Here is a 24,977-nt window from a genome sequence, read left to right as displayed (position 1 = left end):
CAGGCAGTGGAACTAAGCAGACTTGAAAGTTTACTCTGGTGGTAGACGGTGGAGGTATTTTTAGACACTGCGCTACTCAGATTATTATGATGTATCATTCAAAGGATACTCCTAGGACAAATACCTTGAGTTTTAATCATTTACCTTTCTGTCTAACCAGCATTCACAATAGAAACATCTGTACATTATTTTAATGCTTAAATAAATATATCTTGGTCAAAAGTGTCTGCTAAGTGCCCTAAATGTAAATGTAAAATGAGATTTACTATGCAGATGACATTGGCCTGCCGACTTGGTTAGATAAATAAATTCATAGGAGTAAAGCTGTATAGCTGTAAATATTTAATCTCCTGCCTTTGGCTTGGAGGCAACAATTTGACCATTTTTACCATCTGATGAAGCAAACAGGGAGACTGATGAGCTCTGAAGTGTTCTCACAAATGCTGATCACCTTAAAATTTGACCTACAGTATCTACAGTCTTTTATTCAAAGGTTTATTTCCTATTTGATTTTAGCACATTATCTGCAACTGCTGTGGTTACATCGGGCTGAGTTGGAGCTCATAGGAGCACATAGATGAACTACGTTTGTCTAACAAACCACATGTAAGCATTCAGAAATAAGCACAAATCATTGCCTCCTCCCATAACACGGCTGCTGCCAATGCTACAGCTACCTCTTCTAGAGCCTGGTCAAATACTGGATTTTTGAGGCGGATGCCATTATTTGAGCATATTTAAATTCAATTTATCTAAATACATTCTGCTATATTATTTTTTTTACATAAATACAATAAATAAACTATTATTTTTGATAAGGTACTGTGATTTAGATATTCAGTATTTGTCTTTACATTTTATTTTTAAAAGATTAAATTTCATCAAAGTCAAACAGCAAATGCAGCTTGCTGATTCTAAAAATGCTTAGAGTTCTAAGCACTAAGCTTCAAGTTATAGCTGTAAAACCTGAATAGAGCTCTACAGATACTGGATTTTTGGGCCCAGTGCTGATACTGTTATTAGGGACTAAAAAATTCCAATATCAGTATACCTCTCGAAATTGTTAAAATACCCAGAATATATACACATTTGCAGTGGTCCCTCAAATGTGATTATCAAACACTTGTGACAAAGATACAAATGTATAGGAGGCAGTATATCTTAAAATTTAGCTATAAACTTTTTAAAAAATGGCATCAGTGGATTAAAGTAGTAAACGTCTCTCGAAATTTAATAATAATGAGTTACTCCAGCATTGTTTTCTTCATTATGTTCTGTCAAAAATACCAGTTTTTGTATCAGCTCGTATTGGACAACATAAATGCCGGTACTGATATATATGTGATAGGCCATTATCAGCCAAGCAATAGATCAGTCAGGCTTGAGTTTTGAAATTAGTCACCCTAGTAATAACTGAAAACAACAACAAAGACACATCAAAAATGTAGAAAATTGTGGGCAACCCAATATTATGAAGGGTTAATGGTATTTTTCTGTCTAATTAATTCTTCATTTATGTGTACCATTTTTTATTTTTGTTTCTGTGATATAGGTTGCTGTAAAGGAAAACATCTTCCAACCATTATTCATGTCAACACGTTAAACTTTAGTCAACACCACCTTTTAATACTATCTTTCATACCATAATTGCAATGTGCCATCTCCATGCTGCAGCTTCTGCTAACTTTTTTGCCAACATATATGCTGGTACTAATATATCTGTGATGAGCTAAAATCCTCCAATGCCACAAATGATATTACATCAGTTGCAAATAATAACCACAACATTGTAAGTACGTGTTTTAATTAATGTATTACAATGTGTACATTTCATCAGGTAAACATTTACAATGTAAGTGACCATTTAAGTATTGAAACTCTATATTTCAGTTTTTTGATCACTTCAGTGTTTGAATACAACAGCCCTGTTCTGGACAAGATACACAAGAACTTTAGCTGTTTCCAACCGCAGTCTGTTGTATGCATGCAAACATTACTTCATATCTTCTACACATTAATAGATAATATCAAAGGCAAACAGAAACAGTCTATTTTCGAGAAATGCAATTACAGTTCAGTACAGCAAAGTTAGAGATCAAGCAACGTACTATAGCTTAAATTAACTGTTTATGGAGTAAGAAGGCCTTTTTAAAATCAAAGCCAAAACCTTTTGTCACTTTTCTCAAAGACTGTGATTATTTATCAGAAAAATGTTATGTTAATTATTAGTTAATGAATGCTAAGATAGGATTTTGCTGGAACTTTTTTGCTTGCATGCATTTCACTGAATGAGTATTGACGTCTCCAGATACTTTGCCTGTAGTCTTTGGACATTTTTTAGGATATTTGGTTTTTTACATTATCAAGCTGTAGCATTCTCCACCCATACACTGTTCTATCTGTCTATCTATCTGTCTGTGTTTTGGTGAACTTCCTTTGGATTGTTTCTTTAGTGACAAGTAAAAGTGGTCATCATGTAGCAGTGCACTGTTTCCAGAAAAGGTTAGCCTACAGATTTACCATTGGCTTCAGTGATTAGATTATACCTCACAGTATGTAGTGTTATTAGAACTGGGGACCAAAAGTGTGGATTACTGTCTGATATTGTCTCTGGCAGAATAACATGGCCAACACAGAGACAAGAAAACAAGTGACATTTAGTCTTTTGTTTTAATACCTCATTATAATAAACCATGTAAGATGTGAATCTATGGAAAATGTAAGGTAAATCTATCTAGGTATTTTATTCCAATTTTCTAAGTGATTTTTGTAGCTTAATTATAGAAGACAAAGTGCATTTAAACACACCCTTAAAGTTTTCATGTGTATAAATTGTAGACGGATTGTTTTAATTCTGCAGAATTCCCCCCGAAGTACCTTCAGGTTGCATTGACCATAAATCAGACAAAAACCTGTCTGATGAAAAGGGACTGAATTTGTTAGACTGATATGGGGAACGGGTTTGCCCGTACCAGCTGTCCTTAGTTAGCTGAGCTGGAGGGTTTTGTGAGGAGAGCAACTATTATCCATACCCAGTGGTTATGTTGTACTGCTCTGCATGATAAATGAGTGTGAGAAGCTTCAGACTCTGTGTATGTGTGCATATACTAATGCATTTCTTGAAAAACAGGTTATATCAAATCAATATGGAAAAATGTGCAAAAAAAATGCTTAATAATAATAACAATAATAATGATAGTATTCATGGCACTTTCATTTCTGTGAAGACATAGAAATGACCAAAAATCCATTGTCTGACAGTAACTGTGAATATCTGTCTAATTAGGATTTTTTTTTTCTTTTCAACGTATTTGACATGACTGCACTGTAATCTTAACAGCAATTATTTTTTTAAGATTGACATTAATGCTGCTCTTTAGGAATTACCTGGCGCTCTCTCTCTGGACTTGCTGCACTCTTCTCTAATGAACCAATAGTGACGGACTATCCACACAAGATTAATATTTGCATGAGTCAATAATAACCCAAGTTTCCCATGGAACAGATTGAGCAGGCTGTCCATATCTGGTGGCAACAAACACCAGTGTTAGCTTAAACCTGCTACTCTGCACTGAACTCATAATGCACAACAACAGTACAATCAAATTGCTACAAGAATAATACCAGCCTCGTCTACGGTATCTAAAATATTTGATAAGTAGCTATGTCACTTGCGCTGGTAATATACTCTTTTAATTATTAGTGTGTTGCCCTACAGACAACATTATAACTGAACACTAGCTTTGTCAGATTACCAGGGAGATTCTGGTTTCAACATTATCATTCTGCTATCTTTACTGCTACACCTTCATCCATCCCTCCTATGCTCCTGGGAGCTTAATCAATACAACTTATTACACCCTGCTTTAATATTTAAAACATATCACACCTGCTTTTTACAACATGGCTGATTAATCATTCAGCCAGTTTTTCCAATGTGAGATATTACCTTTTATATTTGAACAATAACATTGAACAAAACCACACGGAAAGCCTTTGTCAATAGCTAGTGCAAATGGCCACACATTCAGGTGATCCTCACACTTGCTGATGCTAATTGCTCCACTTCCTGAAAATCCCCATCTTCTGTTTAAACAATGCCCGAAAAGTGCAGAAGCCATTTTTTTGTTTTGTGTTTTGGCACATTCAGTATATAGCACCACCAAAGTTCTGCCAAGCAGTCTGTTTGGAGAGAAATCCTCTATGTTGAAGCATATTCATACGAGAGTCACACTGGCGTCTTAACACCAGCTGCAGAAATAAGATTATCCTATCAGCAGTGTACAGAGTTTCTAGCCCAGTTGATCTGCCAGTCTTTCTGGAACACAATGCTGGAGAGAGCAAAGAGAGGAAGATGCAGAGTTAGCCACAGTGTGATGAAGCAAATCTTTTCTGGCCTTTCAGAGATACAGTTATTCAAACTGATCTCGCTTTTCACTTTGGTCTTGATATTGTCAAAAGCCTTGGCTTAGCCACTCAAGGCAGATGATTGATGCATTCCTTTGTTACCTTCAAAACGAAAAAAAAAAAAAGTTTCTATTGTTTCTTTTTTCATTTTGTCTGATGTGTTAATTCCATCTTTTATTGCTACTCTTGTATTGTTGCTGAACTAGGCTTTGTGATTATAAACACATTTTATGGTTTGTTTGATCCTCCTTTCTAGATGGGTGGGTTTTTAACAACATATAGAACAGTAGAATAACAGCCACACGTTACAACCAATTACAAACAAAGTGTGAACAATTAGTACACAGTCCTTTAACTGATAATCTTTCTGCATTGTCATGATGCAGTAATTCCAACTAGTGCTGCAGAAAGAAATAAACAGATGCTACAGCTGCTGTTGTATCTCAGGTCTGATTATCTGGTGGGGCAGATGCATTTTCTTACTTTCTTACTCTACTCAAGTTAGACTAGAGAAAACAACACATTTTGCACTCTTAGAAAGATCATAACTACAACCAGTCTTAAGTTCACATAGTAAAAACAATAAACAACAAGTGCTCAAAAACTCAGACTCTCACACACAGAAACGAAATTGCAAAAGAACTCAATTCAATGGTTTCCTTTTTGTTGCACAAGCTCAAGTACTGTTGGCCTCAGGTGAAGCGAGGCTTCAGAGCAAAGTCCTTTCCTCATGTAGTACTACTAATAAGCACCAGTATAGTTCAGCTGGTCCAGCATCTCCACTGCCACACCTCACTCCTCAATCCCTCAGAGTAGCAGTCATTAATTGGTGGCAGTCCAGATCCCCTCGCAGCTCCAGCGGCCCTGGCAGCCTCATGCCAGTTTTCTGATCCACGCACCAGCACTTCCCCCGCTGGCCGTCACGTGCTGGATGACACTGTGGGCATAAAATACATTAGAATATTCAAGTTGAATATAACAACGTCTTTAACAACTACAGGTACAAATGTTAAAGGGGCACTGTGTAGTTTTGGAGAAGAAATTCAAAGTCAGAATTTTAATATTTACAATATTAATGTATATTTACTAATACAAATTCAGAAATATTATTTTTTTTTCCGCAACTGAATAAACAAGTTGTTCTCAGAGGAAAAAAAGCTGCCCCACCAGTTGATACTAGAAAGATGGCAGGGTGTACCAATATGGATAAAGTAAAACAGTATGAAATTACATTGTCCTTTAAGGCCATTTTGTTACTATTTAGTTTATTCAGTCATAAATGAACTCAAATGATGATTTTCTTTTAGACATTAAAAAAAACAGGTAATGAAGATATTTCTCTTCCAAGATTTTTCCCCTAAACCAAATAGTGCCCCTTTAAAGGTGCTCTGATGAATATTAATCTATTTAGACTTCACTTAGATCGTCAGCACGGTCTTTACCGTGAATGATGCCATCATCTACCTATCCTCCAGACCATATAACAACAGAGTCTTGTGACTGACCTTAGGATCCTTGGCTCGCCACCCATAAAGCTTCCAGGTGAGCACATCTACTCCTCTTTGCTTCACTCGCCTCATCTGAGAACCGTAGGGAAGTTGTCTTTGTTTGGGACTCCACTATAAACAATCTGTCATGGTGGTGCAGGTGCCTTGTGTCCCTGAGGATTGTATGTGGTTTCTTCCCCGTCTATGTTTCTCGGGCGTTTAAATTGCAGAGGGTTACACTGCTCCTGTTAACCTTGTTTTTTTAGCTACAGGTAGCCTAATTTGTAGCACCCAGTGCTAAGCAATGTATGTAGCCTGCAGCTTCTGGGAAGTGCTGTTAATATCATATTGCTTTAAACGGTTTTTCCCTCAGTATATTAGGGATAAGATATTGAGAACCCATGTGAGGCAGTGGTTGAGCTACCTATGGAGGAAGCAGAACAGGAACACACCCCTGTGCGTAGGCACAGGTGGGGTCCAAGTAAGACACTTGCTCCGCAGCCTCCACATAGCCCAGTCGGTGCTCAAGGAGACTAGAGTCAGCAACATGACACTCAAGTAAAAATCCTGGCTGCCATGCGTGGTCAGTCAGAGTGGTTGGTTACAGTTGAGGCTCAGTGGCCTGCTACATCAGCCACAGCAGAGCTCTACGGGATCTAGGTTACCATCTTACCAGGAGGAGAATATTGATCAACCAGATGTTCTCTCTCTCTTTGCTCGCCACTCCCCTTTTGACAGTAGTGAGCAGATGTTGTTGTGGCAGCATGAGGGCAGCCAAAGTCTTCACAATTTGGGGGGATGTCCAACCCTAGCATTGCAGGTGACAGTGAGTCCTCAGCCATGGACATCATCTCTAAGGTGATCATTCCCAGCGTATAAGGGATATTGGTGCAGCTATGTCATCAGCCATGATGTCATTAAGACAGATTTGGTTGGCATAGACATGTCAGCAGGATAACATCAGGAAGGAGCTTACTAACATACTGATTGTACCAGCATGTGTGTTTCACCCTGACTCCCAGGGTTTGTTGGATAAGGCTGAACATACTCAGCATACAAGAGAATGTGTTCTGTGCACATTCAGCGGAGCCTCCATTGCCAGGTATGAACTGAGGGGCTCCACACGATCCCGCTAGAGCTTGTCAGGAGCCGTGGGTGCATGGCAGGCAATAGAGCTTGGGTTTTTTTTAAGTATTTTTTTGGCTTTATTGATAGGATAGCTGAAGACTTTTTTGACAGGAGACAGGATGAGAGAGAGGGGGAGTGACACGCAGCAAAGGGTCCCAAGCCAGGAGTTGAACCCAGGTCTGCTGCAGTGAGGACAAAGCCTCTGCACATGGGAGCTAAACAGCACCCCATAGAGCTTGGGTTTTTCAGCCGCTGGTGCTGGCAACAGACAGCCATCACACCATCGGCAAGGATTCCCAGAGGCGGCAGGTCGAGGGCGCCTTAGGGGAGGGGGGGTTGTCTGTCGAAAATAATTCCTGGCTATGCCTGGGCAGCTGGGAAGTAAAAGGACCGGTCGGTACTGGCTACAGTATCAAAGGGGTACAGAATTCAGTAACCTGTAATCAATCTTTGATGCAACTTTTCTTGGACTGTCTCTAAATGTCAGCATCCCTCACTCTTCAGAGGGGAATGAAACTTCTCTCCCTCCTGGAAAAATTTCATCTTGGCAGGTGTGTGGAAATGGTGTATTTTCAAAAACTATTGATGATAGCTGATGATAGAAAACTATTTATGATTTCAGCAGTAATTGCACTTGCTCCTCTGGGCTTTCCCAGAGTTTGCAACTCCAGATGGGGCTAAATGCTGTCAACATCCACCTGAAGTGGGACAGACCCATTTGTGTTAACAGAGACATCCCATAGCAGGATGTGGTTCTCCCTGACAGATCAAGGAGGTCCCCTTATGTGTATTGTCTCAAGACAGAACAGATAATGTATGCTTTACCACCATTCCCTTTGCATCCCCAGGTACCTCCCAGGATCAACTTGGGCCACTACAGAGTCCCATTAGTAGCCAAAGAGGCACTGGTTTTCCAATGCTTCTTTGGTTGGTTCACGCTCAACCATGGGCCTTTCCAGTCAGGATGGACCTTCTCTCCCAGTTCAAAGGTCAGATATGGCACCCCAACCCAGCTGTCCTGCAGCTGTGGGCATGGCCTCTTTTCAGTCCCTCTCACAGGGGCTAGATGAGGCTGTCCTAAGGACCATAAGCAATGCCCCACTCATGCTAACCATGGTCAGAAGTGGAGGGTATTCTCATCAGTAATAGGTGCAGCAATAGGCAGGAAGATCAAGCCACTTGCTCCATCCAACTGGTTCTCTGTTTTCTGTAGTCTCTCTTGGACTTGGTAAGAGCAGCCAGGACAATTAAGGTGTACATGGCTGCCATGTCTTTCTTTCATGACACAGCTGGGGGTGTTACAGTGGAGAGACACCCCTTACTGTCCCAGTTTATTAGGAGAGCATATTGCCTGAGACTGCACAGAGTGCTCAGGGCTCCACCATGCGATCTCCTTTGCTGCTTAGATCCCCGACTTCATATGGCCCTATAGAGCAATCTGACTTCTTGGCTTTATTGATAGAACAGCTGAAAACTTGGACAGGAATCATGATGAGAGAGAGGGGTAGTGACACACAGCAAGGGCCCCTGGCCGGGAGCCGAACCCGGGTCCGCTGCAGACAAAGCCTCTGTATATGGGACACCTGAGCTAAACTGAGCTAACAGTGCCCGAACCTAAAGTTTCTTTTACACAAAATAATTTTCCTATTGGTCATTTCTTCAGCCAAACAGGTGGGTAAGGTACATGCTCTGTCCGTAACTGAGGGCTGATAGTGATGGAAGGCTGACCAAATCCCTAATTTTTACCTAAGGTGGTAAACCCTCAGACAGTAAACCTGGTGGCTCTCACACAGGGGGACCCTGGCCTGCTGACTCCTTTGTGCTTATATTGTTTAGACTCAGTCTCTGAGGGGCTCACACTCTCAGCTGTTCGTCTGCTTCAGTGGGAAGAAATTGGGGCTCACAGTGTCTAAACAGTATTTATCCCACTGGATTGTCAACACTATCTCTGATGCCTATTCCAGGCAGAACCTCCCTGTCATAGGTAATCTGGTAGCTCACTCCACCAGGAGTGTACCCACCTCCTGGGCTGTTTTAAAAGGGGTATTGTTTTTAGAAATCTTTGCAACAGCCTCATGGAATGCTCCTTGTACCTTTTCCAGTTTTTACTTTCCCTTGCACCATTGGGTCCTGCTGTCCTGCTTGTGGCTCTTAGGCAAGGATGGGATGGAGTGGAGTCCTCTGTTCCTTGCGACATTGATCATACAAGTTATCTGATGTAAAGACTGTTGTGACTGTTGGAGTGAGGTTGAAATAGATCATAAGTTATGACTATAACTGTGCATCTGTGAGATTTAATGATGACTGTCATCATCTCTTGTCGCTCAGAACAGGCTGAAGTATGCCCGGCAGGAGGAGAAGGCTTGCTTACCTTGATGCTCTATGGGCAGCGAGCCAAACCTCCTAAAGTCAGTCAAATGACACTGTTGTAATATGGACTCGAGGATAGGTAGATGATGGCATCATTCAAGGTTAAGACTGTGGTGACCGCCATTGTTCAGTCTCATAGATCCAGAGTTATAGTCATAACTTAAGTTATATTAAAGGTGCATGTGTAGTTGTAAAGCCAACCCAGGTTGTCACATATCAAGGTTTGATTACTGTCAATGGAGCACTGAGCCAAAAAAATAGGAGGGGACAATAGAGTATATTGTCTTGTATTTAGGGGTGGGTTGAAAAATTGATTCTCATATGAATTGTGGTTCATAGCTCCTAAAGTCAGTCACATGACTGGAGGATATGTAGATGATGGCATCATTCAAGGTAAAGTCTGTTGTGACGGTCATCGTTCAGCCTCATAGATTCATCATTATGGTAATAACTTACCTTATATAAAAGGTGCATGTGTAGTTGAAAAGCTACAAAAAAATCTGTTATCATATAAATCCCGGTTCATATCTGCCATGGCTCAAATTCAATTCACATATGTCAAAAATAGATCTTCTGAATGTTAATTAATAGTGTGATGTCAATAGAACGAATTAAGAATCTTTTCTATTCATGAATCAATTCTGAATTAGATCAGCAACCAAAAAATCTAATCAAATTGATAATATTTATATATTTGTAATATTAACATGGTGCACATTTTTCAGTGTTGTGTGCAGCTTGTAATGCTGCCCCAAAGAATCAATGAATGTAGCGTCATATAATCCCTAGCACTAGGTCAGAGGTTACAGACTTGTTTGATTGTCTTGAAAGAGTAGATAATGCACTGTTGGCAGGGACACAACTCTCTCAGATGGCTTTTAAAATGTCAAATGATGCGTCAGTCACGTATAAGGGAAAGGCTGCAAAATAATGGAGTTTGGTGTAACACAATTTAATCACTAGACCACATTTAATTGAATGTTGTCTGCATACCCAAAAATCATTAATAAATGCAAATTACACCCAGCTGATACTTAAAGTTGCATTTACTGTAACAAACTGGGAGAAATATTTGGAGTAATTTGATTATTTAATTCAAAGCCTGAGACATTCCTTCAGTGAAATTACAGTTTAAAAAGCCCTCAAGACCAGTTAACAATCTCAGAACAACCCTACCATGAAATGACTCCCAGTTGTCACTCATGACCTGTGCTTTACTTCCCAATAGGTTTTTATCACAGTGTGGTTTTAGTTAAACAGTAAACAGATGCCTGTGAGTCTGCGCAGACAGAGATACTTTAACCATGTTACACAATCGACATAACTCTGTCTCTTGATGACTGGTGCCTTCGCAAAGAGCTTTCCCTTTATCACTGACTCTGTGTCTGCTGCTGTGATTGCATATACAGCTCAAAGCTCTCTTATCTGTGTTTTTATGTCCTGCGAGTTTCTTACTCTTATCTGTAGTTGCCCAAACTTGCAAAGGCAACGCAACAAGAAACTGCATCCAAAAGCTAATTGCACCCATCACAGCAGTAAAGTGATTATTATTGTCCAACAGTTGTGTGGAAACCACTTTATGCATGCATCCTGGGAGTAAATCACTTTTCATATGAGCTTAGCAAAATAAGGTTTTGGTGTACTTGGCATGACAGTCTTCTTGGAGACACTTTATGTTGATCTTGAACTAGTAAGACTAGTGATATTTCATCTGCTGCAGGCATGTTCTGTGTTTTGGCTTACAGATTGCTGATGTGGTTTGAAGTATAAAGATAGGCATTTTTATTTGTGTTGGCTTAAGACTGACAAGCTTAAGACCCACAGTTTACCCGTACACATGGCCAAATAGTGGTCCGCTCAGTAATTTAATAAAGCTTATGAAATCACAGACCTGTTTAGCGTGGAAATCTCCGTTCCTGTCACAGTTGGGTATGGGGATTGTGAAGAGATCATCATGTGTGCGGGTGTTTGATGCCAATCTATCCAACGCTCGCTGTAGCTCAGCACGACATGGAGCCTGTAGGACAAATGGTTTTTGACTTGTTGTTCACGTCGCATAAGAAAACTGCTTTGTTACAGTGAAATGCCAGATTATTATCTATAATTATCAAAATGGCTAAAATCACGATCAAAACTAAATCTAAAAACAACCTCCTGAAGTTAAGATGTCATTTCAGTTTGTTATAACAAGTAATGGAGAATAAATCTGCAATGTAGTAAAAACTGAGGATAGTAATAAAGTTATTTTAGAAAATAAACAGCAGCCAAACTGGGAAAACAGAATATTTTTCTTGACTGAGGTTTAAGATTATTACTCAAATTAAACTTGACCTGATGAGCACATTTCCTCCAGTGCTCATGGACACTTGTGACAGTTGTTGCACATTGGTATTTTAATAATATAGTTTATTGAAATCAAGTGTTGTTGTTGGCTAAAGTCATCACCACATAGTTTTTCATTTGAAAAGAAATGTCAGCACTCTTCCATTGTGCATGAGTTCACAAGCCGACTAATGATTGCATACGCATGCATCCTTGTGACAGTTTTTTAATCAACCTGCAAAGCCAATCTAACAGCATGCCCATGAAGAAAACATTAAGAAAGAAACTAACTGAAAGTGAAACTAACTGGGTTGGCAGTCTTAGTAAATCTATATGTGTATGTGTTTGTCTCATTGTGTGGGATTCATGTAACATGTCTGTTCTAAATGAATGTACTAAAATGTGGTAAAAGCAGCCTGTTACTGATTAATAGGGATGTTATCATCCTGCTCTTGCCCATGTTAAAACAGTAAATTGCATGTTGATGTCAATGTGCACCTGTGCTTTATTTCGCAAGACCGCAATTAAATGTTACGGTCTGTAAATAACTAATTTGTACAATTTATAACCTGACTGTTACACTTGTGGCTTTGGAACTATAAAGCCTTGATGAAAAACACCTGCTTTGGCTGAGGCATGTGTTGCAGATAGATATCCTGTTTTCGGTGCAAAAGATAAGATACCAGGACGTCATTTCACTCACCAGCACTGCCTTGGTTTCCTCCCTGGCGGTGTTGCTTCTCTGGTTCGTGGATTTAGGAGGGTGTCGTGCCAGGGTCTTCTGTATGCAGCGCTTGTCCTGTGGACTGCACCTGATATTGCTGTTGTTTGGGTGCTCAGGGACAATCTCATCCTGCCGGTCCATTGCTAAAGGACAGGGAAAAGAAATTTGTTCCTTAAAATCAACAACAAGGTGAACAGTGCCCTGTCAAAGGTTTTGCATGGAAGTTATAACATTTGTTGAGTTTATGTTGCAGAATTGTTATAAAATGACAAATTGATATTACGATTTAATGACATCCATTAAATTTGCTTGGGTGTCAGATACAGAACAGGAGCTGCTCTCCCTATCCTCCTTGACCTTCTGCATAACATCCCATCCAGCTGAACGTGGTGAGATGTAGGCTAAAAATGAGGCCAGGTTAACCTCAAGGACAGAGCCATGTTCCCGCTCTGGGGGGTAATCTGTAGCTCAGCGTCTGCCCTGTTACTTTTCAACTACTGCGCCACAGCCATGCCACAAGCTCTGAGGCTTTTTAAACTGTACCACCCCTGTTCTGCCACCCTCTGAACATTGTGGTCTGTGCCACATTCACCTTTGCATCCCTATAATCCTGCAGTTCTGCGGCCCTGCAGGCAGCCAGCTGCTTCCTCAGGAAATGCCCCCCTCTCTCTTCATTCTCCACCCCTCCACAACAACCCCAGTCTGTGCCAGATGGAGGTTGTTAAAGGGCATTTGCAATGTCACAAGTGGGCACAACTGTGTGTGTGCGTGTGCGTGTGCATGCATTTACTCGTGTACATGTGTTAGTTCACGGTTGGGGCAAAAGATGGCTAAAATGAGGGATAAAGGTTCTGTGTCTTTGTTTGTGCACACCCGCGTTGACTTTCACCTGTGGCTCGTAAGACTTGGCAGTGTTTCATGCTCTCCGCTTACAACCCAAGGCATTTTACAGATTGGCATCAAAATCAAAGGACCTTAAACTGCGGTTTTACCATTTTCAAGCTGTTCTAGCTCTGATCATTGAACCAGATCTGAGCTCTGGTTCATATCTCTGTTCACTGAGCCCAATTAATTGCTGTTGGCAAAAAAGATAATGAAGGTGGGTCAGTAGTAGCCTCTTTAATCTTGTGCAATGTGCAGGCTTTTCTCATGTCTTCAGTGCATGAAGGTGCTCATACACACAGACACACACACAATGTGACCAAGCTGTTCTTTGTACAGCTATTGTAGTCCTCAAGCTAATCCTGGCCCTGCTGTATTCAAGATATTGATCCTGGACCTTTTTCTGGTGATGACCTAAATTTTTATTACTGCTCAGCAACAGTTGGAAGGTGACCATGTTCCTTTAAACTTCAGAGACAGTCATGTTGCTTGGCTTGGCTTGTCAGGGGGGGAAGTGTCTCTTGGCTGTTTATATTTTTAGTCATGTTGCTGTTAAGCCCTGCTCATCAGCACTTTCTTCCACAAGAGCCAACAGCGTTTCAGCTATTTCCTTCGTTCCAAGTTGTTCTTTCTCTTCTTTTGCCAGTTCACACTTTTCCGATTCCACGCTCTTTCATAGGGTGAGCCAAAGTGATCTAGAAGTGGGTCAGGGGTGGCATGTCCTGTTTGCTACCACTGCTGTTTTCCATGGAGGAAGTTGCCACTTCTCTGTGTGGTTTCATTCGATTTGGATCATCAGCTCTTGACTTTTGAAATTCAATTGCAGTGCATTATCAGCTCTGAAGCTAATATATTTTAGGGCATTTACATTTATAGGTGCAGAGCAAAGATGGAGAAAGGGCTTGAGTAAACATATGAAACATATTCCATTCTGGAAAGTATGGTCATATACCATTCTGTTTGGTCTTAGGGTTAGGGTTAGGGTTACATTATGATATGCCAAAACTAGGAAATTCACTAAGACATAGACAAAACCCACTGCCTGTCCATTAGTATTCAGGTTAAATTCATCGTCAAATCATAATATTCATTAAATTGATAGCCTAGTGTGAAGACAATACAGCATGTGATTAGCAGGTGGTTACATAGCCACGTAGTTAATTATATAATCACTATGAAAGAGCACTGATCATAGAGTGAATACAAAACTCCAAATTTTTCAGCACTTAACCAACAAATTCCAAATCTATTACACAACAAACTGCACTGCTTGCGCAATCTAGTTCTTAGTTAAATATTTGTTGTCACATATCAGCTGATGACTTGCAAATGTATTGGTCACACTGGCCCCCAGACGTGTGAGCATCATTCTTGATGTGATGAGAGATAGCAGTCTGATTGGCAGGCACTCTTCCTCTGATCAGTATTTTTTTCTTTTTGGGGAAACATCACTGTCTTCACAGTTCATTTTATCTACTTCATGACAGTGTACCATTTATATGCTTTCTTTGCAATCCACAGGACACTGACTTAGGGAGCTCAAGGACATTGTTTTCAAATTCTACTGTCAGTGGCTTTAAAGGGATATTCCGATGTAAGTTTAATTCATGATCTAACACACTGTGACTCTGAGTAAGACCCCCCCTCTAGAGATCAAGTTTTCCAACCGCTAGCTTATGTAGTTTTAGCAACCTCAGAAAAGACTGCACGATAACAATACACTGCAGTCTATGCCTCCAACCAAGAAACCGCCATCAAAAAGCCACTCATAGCCACAAATAATGTTCAAAACAGCACCAAACTTCAGCAACAGTACAAATAGTGTCCCAGCATATAGTTTGAGGCATCAAACATCTGCTAGCTTAGCCAGATTTCTACTGAAAAGAAAACACAACTCACCACTCTCCTGCAGCAGCTTGGTCGTTGTGGGGAAGCCCTGTGAGTCGATTACCGAGTGCAGTAGAGTTCCGCGGCTCAAGGATGAAAATGTATGATTATTACTCCATGGAAATGCAATCAAAGTTCATATGTGTCGTGCCTACCAGTTTATAACAGTTATTATTGAGAGCGGACAGGGAAAAGAACGGAATTGAGCATTTCTAACCGCACTCAGTAATCGACTCATCAGGGCTTCCCCATAACGACCAAGCTGCTGCAGGAGAGTGGTGAGTTGTGTTCTCTTTTCAATAGAAATCTGGCTAAGCTAGCAGATGTTTGATGCCTCGATCTATGTGCTGGGACCCTATTTGTACTGTTGCTGAAGTTTTGTGCTGTTCTGAGCATTATTTGTGGCTATGAGTGGCTTTTTGATGGCGGTTTCTTGGTTGGAGGCATAGACTGCAGTGTATTGTTATCGTGCAGTCTCTTCTGAGGTTGCTAAAACTACATAAGCTAGCGGTCGGAAAACTTGATCTCTCGAGGGGGCGTCTTACTCTGTGTCACAGTGTGTTAGACCATGGATTAAACTTACGCTGGAATATCCCTTTAAGGCTGAACTTGTGAACCTCGAAGACAAAGATCCGCCTCAAATAAATATTTAGTTATGCTGTGAGAGATTGGCGGTGTACTTTCCTACAGTTTATAAATCCACAAACTTAGATCTTGGATCGAAACCTCAACCACAATGTGAGACATTCATAAAAAAGTCTGCACCCTCTGAGCAACTTCTCTTCCCTCTGAGTGTTAAAAGCCCGACTGATATAGGAGCCAATATTAGCTTATATAGCTTATATGTATATGTTGCTGCCAGTGAGTAACAAGATGCAGACATACAGTCAGGATCAACAGTTCACATACGCTTGTAAAGACCATGTATTTCATGGCAGTTTTCAGTTCCAGTGATTTCTGCAACTCTCATTTTTCTGTAATGGAATGAATGAAACACAAACTATTTTGTCACAAAGAATATTCATGAAGTTTGGTTCAATAATGGATTTATTACAGGTCCTCTGAAAAATATGACCAAATCTGCTGGCTCAAAAATATACATATATATATAATTATGATATTGAGTTAAATGTCCCTTGACCATTTTAACCTCAATTAGGTGCTTTTGACAGCCATCCCCAAGCTTCTGGTCATCTTCTAGCTGAATTTGTTGGCTTCCTGTCACAGACTTGTTTCTTCAGCATGGTTCAAAACCTCACAAAGCCTGATTTAGCCATTCCTTTACCACTTTTGATGTGTGTTTGAGATCATTGCCCTGTATGAACACCAAACTGCACCCAAGAGCCAATCTTGGAGATAATCCTCCTTCTTCATTATTCCATTTACTTTCTTTAGAGCAGCAGATCCGCTGGCAGCAAAACAGCCCCACAGCATGATGCTACCAGCACCATACTTGACAGTAGGTATGGTGTTCTTAGAGTTAAAGGCCTCACCTTCCCATCGAGTTTTCCTCCAGGTGTTTTTTCTTTGTCCATGTGACCAGCAACAAACATCCATCAGGCTTTAAGGGCTGGATCAAGGGCTCCTTGCTTGCACAGCAGCCTTTCAGCCTGTGCTGATGCAAGACATGCTGTGACTTTGACACCTGTCCTCCAGCACTGTCTAATTCATCACAGACTTGCTTTTGGGTGGTTTTTGGTTGACTCTTGCCCATCCTGACCAGTGCTCTCTCATCGGCAGGTGATAGTTTGTGTTTTCTTCTTGCTTGTGGCACTGACACAGCTGAGCCATGCACTTGAAATGGCTCAAAGTAATAATGTGCTCTTTCAGAGCAATACTGAGCTCCTTAAATGTCCCCACTGAAGTGTTTGTGGCTGAGTCTAATGTGTATATCAAACAAGGCCTATTAAAATGGGCCCAGAAAAGTAATCAGCCATTATCAATCATAATTACTCAGAAGAGTTTAAGAGGCCATGCTACAAAGCAAATTTGATTCACACAACTTAACATAATCACAAAATGTATTGTTTGAATTGCCTTATGTATATTTTTGACCCTGCCAATTTGGTCACATTTTCAGAGGACCTATAATGAATCCATTATTGAACCAAACTTCATGAAAGTTTTTTCTGACCAAGTAGTATGTGTTACATTCATTCCATCACAGAAAAATTAAAGTTGTAGAAATCAGTTGGACTCAAGACTGCCATGATATACATGCTCACGTTTAATTTTTTTTAAACCATAAAATGTCCCATTCAGTGCATATTTTGCTCACAATTCCTTAAAAGACAGATGTAAATGAGCCTTATAAAAGTGCATCTTGCTGCAGTGATGTAGAGGAGTACTTCTTGGTGTGCTCATGCTTTGTGACATCACTGTCAGGTGTGGTTTTAGTTGCAGCTGTTGTAGTTGTAGGTGTACCATGGCACATCTGACCAGGCAGAGTGAAAACTTTTTATCTGAGAGGTCAGTAAAATATTGGTGGTTATTACTGTTTAACGTGTGTTTACAGGTAGTAGTAATTGTAACAGTATGAAGTCTTTTGTGGCGCTGGAGGAAGCTAAGTGTAATCTGATAAATTGCCTCCAGTGATGTCACTCAATTGTTAAGTTGCATTATGGGTAATGTAGGTTCCACTGGTCTAGCATTGCTCTCCCATAACACTGCTGGACTCACGATGGACAGTTTTTAAACAAATTATCAAAATCAGTACAGCAGAACCACAGACATCACTTTCTTAGATCACTCATGCATTCATCTTCATCTTGAAAATCTGGTGCCTTCAATACACACAATGTGATTTTGTCACTGAGTGACATCACTGGAGGCAATTTATCTGATTGCATGCAGCTTCCATTGGAGCAACAAAAGGAAAAATATTTCTTCATATCATATGTTTATGTGAAAATATAGCTGAGGTGTGCAAAATATGAAGCTACAAAAATAATTTTACAATAATAGGAAACAGAAATTAAATACCAATGTATAATCAATGTTGCAGAGGTTTTAAGTGACACGTGTCTAGTTGCAATAGAGAGCTTACTGTCTCAGAATCAACTCGATTACTCTGTCTTTGGCTCAGCCAGAATCATTCCTGTTCTGTCGTCTTATTTATTCACGGTTTCCAAACATAGAGATTAGCCTGATTTTATCAAATCAGACCATAAAAGTGTCTGAAATTGTGAATTTGACGTTATTGTTTATAGTGTTGTGTTTCTTCTTGACTCTTAGTAGAATAGATTACACTATGATGACAGCAACTAATCTGCTGAAAAATTGTATTTAGTCATTTGGTTGAGTTGAGTTCTGGCTGCAGAACGTCTCAAAAGTCAGCTAGGCTTACTATCAAAAAAAACTGTTCTGTTCTGTCAACACTGGATTCTGCCAGTATCAGACCACTGATTTCCAGGCAGAGCATTTTTGTGAATCAGTTAATCATCAGAGTTGCTGTGTGGTGCAGTTGTAAGGGCACTCTTCAGCAGTACCAGCATGTGCTGTAAGAAGGCCAATTGTCTGAGGAAGCATATAAAGCTATTCAACAATCATAATCAAAAGGAAATCTGCTGTTTCTCTGTGTGATACTGCTCCACCACCCATTCAGCAAAGCCACAAATCTGAAACTAATGAATGCCTACTTTGAAACTGCATTGATTTTGATTTTTAAACTGACAGGTATTATGGATAATATTTAATAGAAAATGCCACTAAACCAAAAACAAACAAACTAAAACAAAAATGTGTTTTTCAATAGAGAAAACATCATTTTGCTTACCCAGGCTTTAACCTCTCTTACAGTCTCTAATAAGCCATATATAGCACACGGAAAAAATATGAATAATGGATGGAGCCAAAACTTTCCTCGACAGATTATCATCAGGATAAACATTATTGTTTATCCTGACAGAAAACATCTGGATCAAAATGTCGAACTGCACAATGAAAACATGTTGAGGGAGCTTTAGTGCAGTGTGACTTGTTTCCCACATTCGCTGCCTCCTCTGAGATTCATATTTCATTTTTCACTTAAAGATAAAACACATGTGCGAAAGCAAATTGAATTCCTGTCACTTGTCCAACCATACAAACCGAAGTGAAACGTTCATAGCCATATTTAACCAGAGTGACAAAACTCCTCAGACTGGACTCCGTCCACTGCTTGTTCTGTAGATGTATTTCACTTGCAGATCACTGAGTCGATTCTCTCATAGTGAGCTGGGATAATCTTAGCCATTCATCACTTTTTGACTTATAGTACTACTACATGTGATGAATAGATCTATGAATAGAGGGAAACCTGCAGCTACAGTGAATTAGGTCAGACTATTTAGAGCAACATCATTAACTTAATTTTGATTGTTCTTGTTTTAATGTATGTGCAGATGAATCAGGGTCTTGAGTGAAAGTGTAGGAGTGGAAATGAATATTACTGTATTCTACCAGCCAGTGGTGGGGTACCGCCTTTCATACAAGTGACAAATACAGTAGTTAATCTTGATCAAAAGCATGTATTAACATGATGACCAGTGCTCAGATTGCTACAGTATTTTATTGCTGGAATAAAACATTGACCTCAGGAATTATCAACTTTTGAAGGTTCACCGTCATCCTCAGATTAAGCCTGTTTCATGTTTGTGTATCTCCCAGCTCCAACACCAGGCGGGGGTCCTTGTCCCACGGAGGACAGCAATTAGCTAATCACATTTACCCCTGCATAAGAGCCCCAGCTGTACAAATGTGCCGCACAACCCAAAGAAAGCAAATACACAACACGAAGAGACATCTGCTCAAAGAGGTTAGGGAAAATCCCAAAATACATCCACAACTTAATCCAGTTCATAACTCCCAAAACGTGCTGAGGAGTCCTCGCTCGTAGAGTAGAGGAAAATCTAGGTTAGCATGCTGCTTTCATAAAGACCTATGTGCGTCACAGTAAATTGGGCATAGTTGGACAGAGTCTGGCTCCAGCAGCACCTTTATTCATGCAGCTCCTTCCATGCCTGTAGGTGTAAGACTTTTCATATCTGACATCTGTATCAGTTTGTAAATAATATCCGTTTCACTGTCAGAGGGAAGCATTTGAACATGACACCGGGGCAGAACCAGCAGGAATGTAGAAGCAGACGCCAACATATGCATGGTGATTTTTTTCCAGGTATTAAGATAGTAAGGGGTTTCTAAGAATGGGATATTAAGATGCAGGAAAGCTATCTTAGACCTTGACATATGATGCAGGATAGTGCTTCTTGTTGCTATGGAAATTTGGTCCAATAGCCTTAAGGTTGATACATTTTTGAGAGAAATACACTGTTACAATGTTTTGAAGCAAAGAAAATGGACTCATAACATTTATTTCTTCCCTGGTAGTTAGCAGCTAGCCTTTAACTTAAGTGTCAATCTTTAGGCAGTGATACAAGTGTCATCTTGATGTATCTAGATGCTGTCTAGTTCTGCCTCTATCCCACGGTCCTCTTCATTATGAATTCTTTTGGTTTTTAAAAACCCTCTTCTATTTATATCTAGCATGTTCACTGTTGCTAGGAGTGGGGCAGTGTCAGACATGTATTCAGGAGATGCACCCCCTTCTTTAATAATGCATAAGTACGGTGAATGTGCCACAAAGGAAATCTCCTGCTTGTGACTGGAGTTGCTCTTCGCCTCTCCCCTGTGCCTTTCTGATTGTTTCTGTGCTGCCTTGGTTTACACTGAACATTCTTATACAGCACATCTGAGCTGCTGCCCAGAAGAATTGATTTACAGTGCGATTTATTGGGCAGAGCTTCCCTGCTTTGTTATGACAGGCTTCAGGGGTGAGAAGGAGTGCGGAGGCAAACAGAACTCAGCACTCAGATTACAGAACGCCAAAAACAAAACTTATGAACTTTCCAAAATGTTCCCTTTACTGACGCCCCACCCTGGAGAAAGGACCCGAGACTCCCCCCCCCAGTGTGCTATAACCCAGTTCCGGGCCAGCTGATCGCACAACGCAGCATCAAAGAACCGAAATAATGTTTCAGAAAGAACAGCCGGGCTGAGCTGAAGCAGCCCTCCGTTTTTATCATGCTCTAAACAGCTTGCCTCTTCTTTCTGATTCCATTTAGTCATGCTATGTGCCGGCCTAACCTATGCTGGCCCTGCACAGAGAGCAGAAGGCTCTCATTTCAGCTCTGGCAGCAAGAGTGCCGATGAGCTCATCCTCATGAAGGAGCTGGACGCGGTGGGCGATGCGCTCAAAGGCTTGTTAGGGGTGGGGGGGTGGGGGCGTTGGTGAACCCAGGGCCAGGGGAAACAGATGCTGCGATGAAGATGAGCATCCTGGGAGTTGTATATCTGGTTCAAATCTTTGGTGTTCTGGCACAAGCAGATAGCCTACTGTCATTACCAGTAACTGTCTGGGAGCCTGGGCTCAGGAGAAGCAATGGCGGGCCAGTTATTTGATAATCTGGAACAAAAGAAAGAACCACCTCGTCTGTGACACATTCTAACAATTGTCTCATACAGCATAATGGAAATCAACACCCCTCCCTTTGAGGAGAGCAGAGGAAGACAAACACTGGAGAGCAGTTTCCTCAGCAGAAAGACCGTTAATGTGAAAGCAGTGAACTGGAACTGGATATGCAGATAAGACGTCCAGTCTTATCCAGACATCCCACTGTGTGAAAGTGGAAACAGACTTTCTTCTTTGCGAGAGGAATGCAACAACAAAGAGGAGAATAAGAAGTCAGCCAAGAGGAGAGCGATAGAGACATTGACAGTAGAAGAAGAGTTAGACATCTGCAACAGCAGGAGGAGGAATGGGGGCATCCATGAAAGAGCACCAAGTGAATTACTGATTGCAGAGAGCTCTAATAGCCCCAGACTGGCCACACTCCATTACAGTCATTTCATACAGCAGCTTTTATTACCTCCTCCTATTACAAACACGCACACACACACACACTCCCAGGAACAGCACAGTGCATATCAGTGCCTGCACTACACGACAACCTGCAGGATCTCAGCTTAACATTGGCGTGATAAGGTAATTGCACAGCTGAGGGTTGCTGGGAAAGTGAATTTTCAGTGTCACTGTCGACATTAATCAAACGCACGACTCCTTCAATAAAACAGGTAACTATCCTGCGCGCCACACAGTCATACATAGTGCAGCACATACAGTACAGGCTCCTCACACACACTCACATGCACACACGCCCACCACAGCTATCACCACAACGCTCTCCTCTCTGAAGCCTGCTCTGCGTCTTACAGCAGGGCCCCTTTCACAGCGAGCGGCCGCAAGACAGCAGAGGGACTGTGTGCGATCTCCCATCAGGCCATGCGTGAGGAGCTGGTGTGTGTGCACGCTCTGGTTCGGGGCTTAGCCGAGATTAGGGTAAACAAGCAGCACATTGTCACACATCCCCCCAACTCTGACCCTGCCCGGCTCAGGTAAGGCCCAGAGAGCGGAGACAGAAAATATTTTGGTGTGCTCTGCCATGGGTCTACCAAGCAAGAGATACGCAGCGATGCCAAGCCAGGTTTGTAGAGACCTAGTCAGCTGTGGCATTTGTTACATGTGAGAGCATCTTGACATAAACATTTGCAGAGATCTCAGATGTGGTGTAAATGTGTTGGTGCCGTGAGCCTTGTGGTAATTGACAGTGACTTAAAGGAAGAAGATGTACCCAGTGTAAAGAAGTGTATTCATCATCCGTTCACACACAGAGTCTGAGCCCTTTGCTCTCACCTGAGTTCTCCTCCACCTCTCTCTCATCCGTGCACACCCCCTGGCCATGCATCAGTGAGTGCAGTGGTCTCTCCACGCCACGCGGCGGGAAGCAGCGGAGGCCCGTGCCACATCGGGGCGAGTAGACGCCGCAATGAGCCCCTTTAGGCAGGGCACAGGTAGGGCAGCAACCGCAGCCGGGCTCCCGCACCGTCTCCTCGCAGCCTTCCGGCAGACGGCAGCTGGCCAGCCTCTCCTCAGTGCACACAGGACAGCGGATAGCCTGGTCTGACATGCACAGCGCCACCAGTGACAGGGCGCCGAACACCCAGAAGCCCCAGCGGGACGGAGCTTGTGCCACGCCGCCTCCACGCACCATGGCACCTCGGCACCTGCACAGAATCCTTTGCCTTGTGTATGGTCCCCCTTTGCTTCCCCTCTCCTCTCTGAGTGTTGTGCAGCTTTTGGTCACTTTCTACTTGAACAGCAGATTTTGGACTAACAATGCAGGTTTCAGAGGAAAGCTTTGTCCAGGATGGTCTTTGATATTTTCAGCTGGTTAGTGTTTCAATTGCAGGGACACAATGCCTCTGCTGTATTGCCTCTCCGTTCCTCTGATTCAGTTTCACAGCGCAGAAATTCGAGCCTGCTTGTGATCTGCTCAGCTGGCAAATGTAGTGGTGATAAGAACTAGTTTTTGTTACGTTGAAATGAACAGTTGCAGGAAGGATATCCACCACCGTGTTCAGGTGAGCCTCGCTCTCTTCAAGTTTGAATCCAGAGGCTCTAACCCTCTAATGAAGCACCCAAAAAAAATCTGGTCTACAAGTGTCCAAATGCAAAGCAGGTCATCAAAAGGCAGTGTTGTAAGTAACAGCTGCAGTTTCCTCCTCTTGCTGGTGTTCAGTGCAAAGGACTCACTCCTGAGAAAGGCTCAACATGAGTGGCTCTCCTTGGACTTTATACTGGTCCATGGACACGCCTCTTTCCACAGTGAGAGAGGAGCTGAAAGGCACAGCGGAGAAAAGCCAAGCTAAAGCTCTCTACTTCTCTCCCTCTGTCTCTCTCTACAGCTCTCTCTTGCTCTGACACACAAGCTTATATACACTCTCCCTCTTCTAGTCTTCTCTCAGTCCTGAGTGCACAGAGAGAAAAAGCAGCTGAATCTCCCTCACGCTTGTTCACACACAAAATACACGTCTCCCCCCACCGCCCTTTATCAATCATTTCAGTCAAACGGTCTGACTTATTTAATGTGACATGGATTGATTTGAACTGATGAAACCATTAGGGTCCATGAAAAAACAGAAAGACAGAGAACACATCAGTGCTGTTCCACGTAATCAACCCCAAATGCCCAACACACACTCACGTTTGTGCCTCTGGGGTCGAAAACATTGTTCAAACAACAAACAGCCTCGTGCGCACGCCTTCAACAGGGTCTCAGTGTGTGTGTTTGCATACGTGTGTGTCCAGTGGTCAGTCTAGTCTACGCTATGGCTGCCCCCCCCACCCTCATTATGTCTGCCTCTTTCTCTGTTTTTCTCTGTTGCTATTAACTGGAGTGGGAAGCTATAAAAGACAAATGGACAGTCTAACCCCCCCCCAGTGCTGCCCTGCCCCCACCAGTCCTAAACAAGCCTCCCACCAGTGGGATCGCAGGATAAGTTTTAACAACGCTGCAAGCTAGGGTAGTTTATTATACGTGTGTGTTTCTGATCATGACAGAGTCTTTAAATCAGCGTGGTACTTTGTTCTTGTTTGCCCATGTGTGCAGATATGCCCTACACCCAGTCTTAAAGGTTTTAAATCATGGCTTTTATTGGTCGACGTCTCTCTTTTTTTCCCCTGTGTTCCTTTGCCTCCATTTTGCCATGGAAACCCAGCATGTATTGTAATGCCTTTGTGAGTGCGCTTTCTTTCAGCTTTTTTTTTCTTCCAGCTGGTAGCTCGTTGCCATAGGCGGGCCAGTGGCAGCAGGCAAGCCTTACAAGGCCGTGCACCACTCAGGTGCTACAGTGTGTGTTGTTAGTTACACAACACCCAGATACTTCATCTGTCC

The 24,977-nt window shown here is 41.8% G+C and overlaps 2 protein-coding genes across 10 annotated transcripts in view; one reads left to right on the top strand and one right to left on the bottom strand.

Annotated features, from left to right (window-relative positions):
- LOC119022627 (zinc finger protein Aiolos-like) overlaps positions 1 to 24,977 on the top strand; it is a 61,269-nt gene that overhangs the window by 26,012 nt on the left and 10,280 nt on the right. Inside the window, exon 3 of one of the 9 annotated variants that reach the window (XM_037103715.1) lies at positions 7,871 to 8,011. The exons of the other annotated variants lie outside the window; for them this stretch is intronic. Coding sequence (XP_036959610.1) covers positions 7,871 to 8,011 — 141 coding nt within the window. The remainder of the gene's footprint in view (positions 1 to 7,870; positions 8,012 to 24,977) is intronic. 9 annotated transcript variants of the gene reach the window in all.
- On the bottom strand, positions 1,819 to 23,862 carry LOC119022696 (insulin-like growth factor-binding protein 4). Its single transcript, XM_037103882.1, has 4 exons — positions 22,937 to 23,862; positions 12,418 to 12,581; positions 11,284 to 11,409; positions 1,819 to 5,344 (listed from the first exon to the last, which is right to left on the bottom strand). The coding sequence occupies exons 1-4, from the start codon at positions 23,292 to 23,294 to the stop codon at positions 5,207 to 5,209; spliced, it is 786 nt and encodes a 261-aa protein (XP_036959777.1). The 5' UTR covers positions 23,295 to 23,862; the 3' UTR covers positions 1,819 to 5,206.

This window comes from Acanthopagrus latus, chromosome 1, assembly GCF_904848185.1.
Source record: "Acanthopagrus latus isolate v.2019 chromosome 1, fAcaLat1.1, whole genome shotgun sequence".
Taxonomy (NCBI): domain Eukaryota; kingdom Metazoa; phylum Chordata; class Actinopteri; order Spariformes; family Sparidae; genus Acanthopagrus; species Acanthopagrus latus.
Note: the sequence above shows the minus strand (reverse complement) of the source record. Positions and strands in the feature narration are given on the sequence as shown.

Coding starts and splice junctions, on each gene's coding strand:
- LOC119022696 (XM_037103882.1), bottom strand. CDS start 23,294: ATGGTGCGTGGAGGCGGCGTGGCACAAGCTCCGTCCCGCTGGGGCTTC. Junction 11,410..12,417: donor AGGAAACCAAGGCAGTGCTG/GTGAGTGAAATG, acceptor TTTGTCCTACAG/GCTCCATGTCGTGCTGAGCT. Junction 5,345..11,283: donor GAGATTTCCACGCTAAACAG/GTCTGTGATTTC, acceptor TTATGCCCACAG/TGTCATCCAGCACGTGACGG.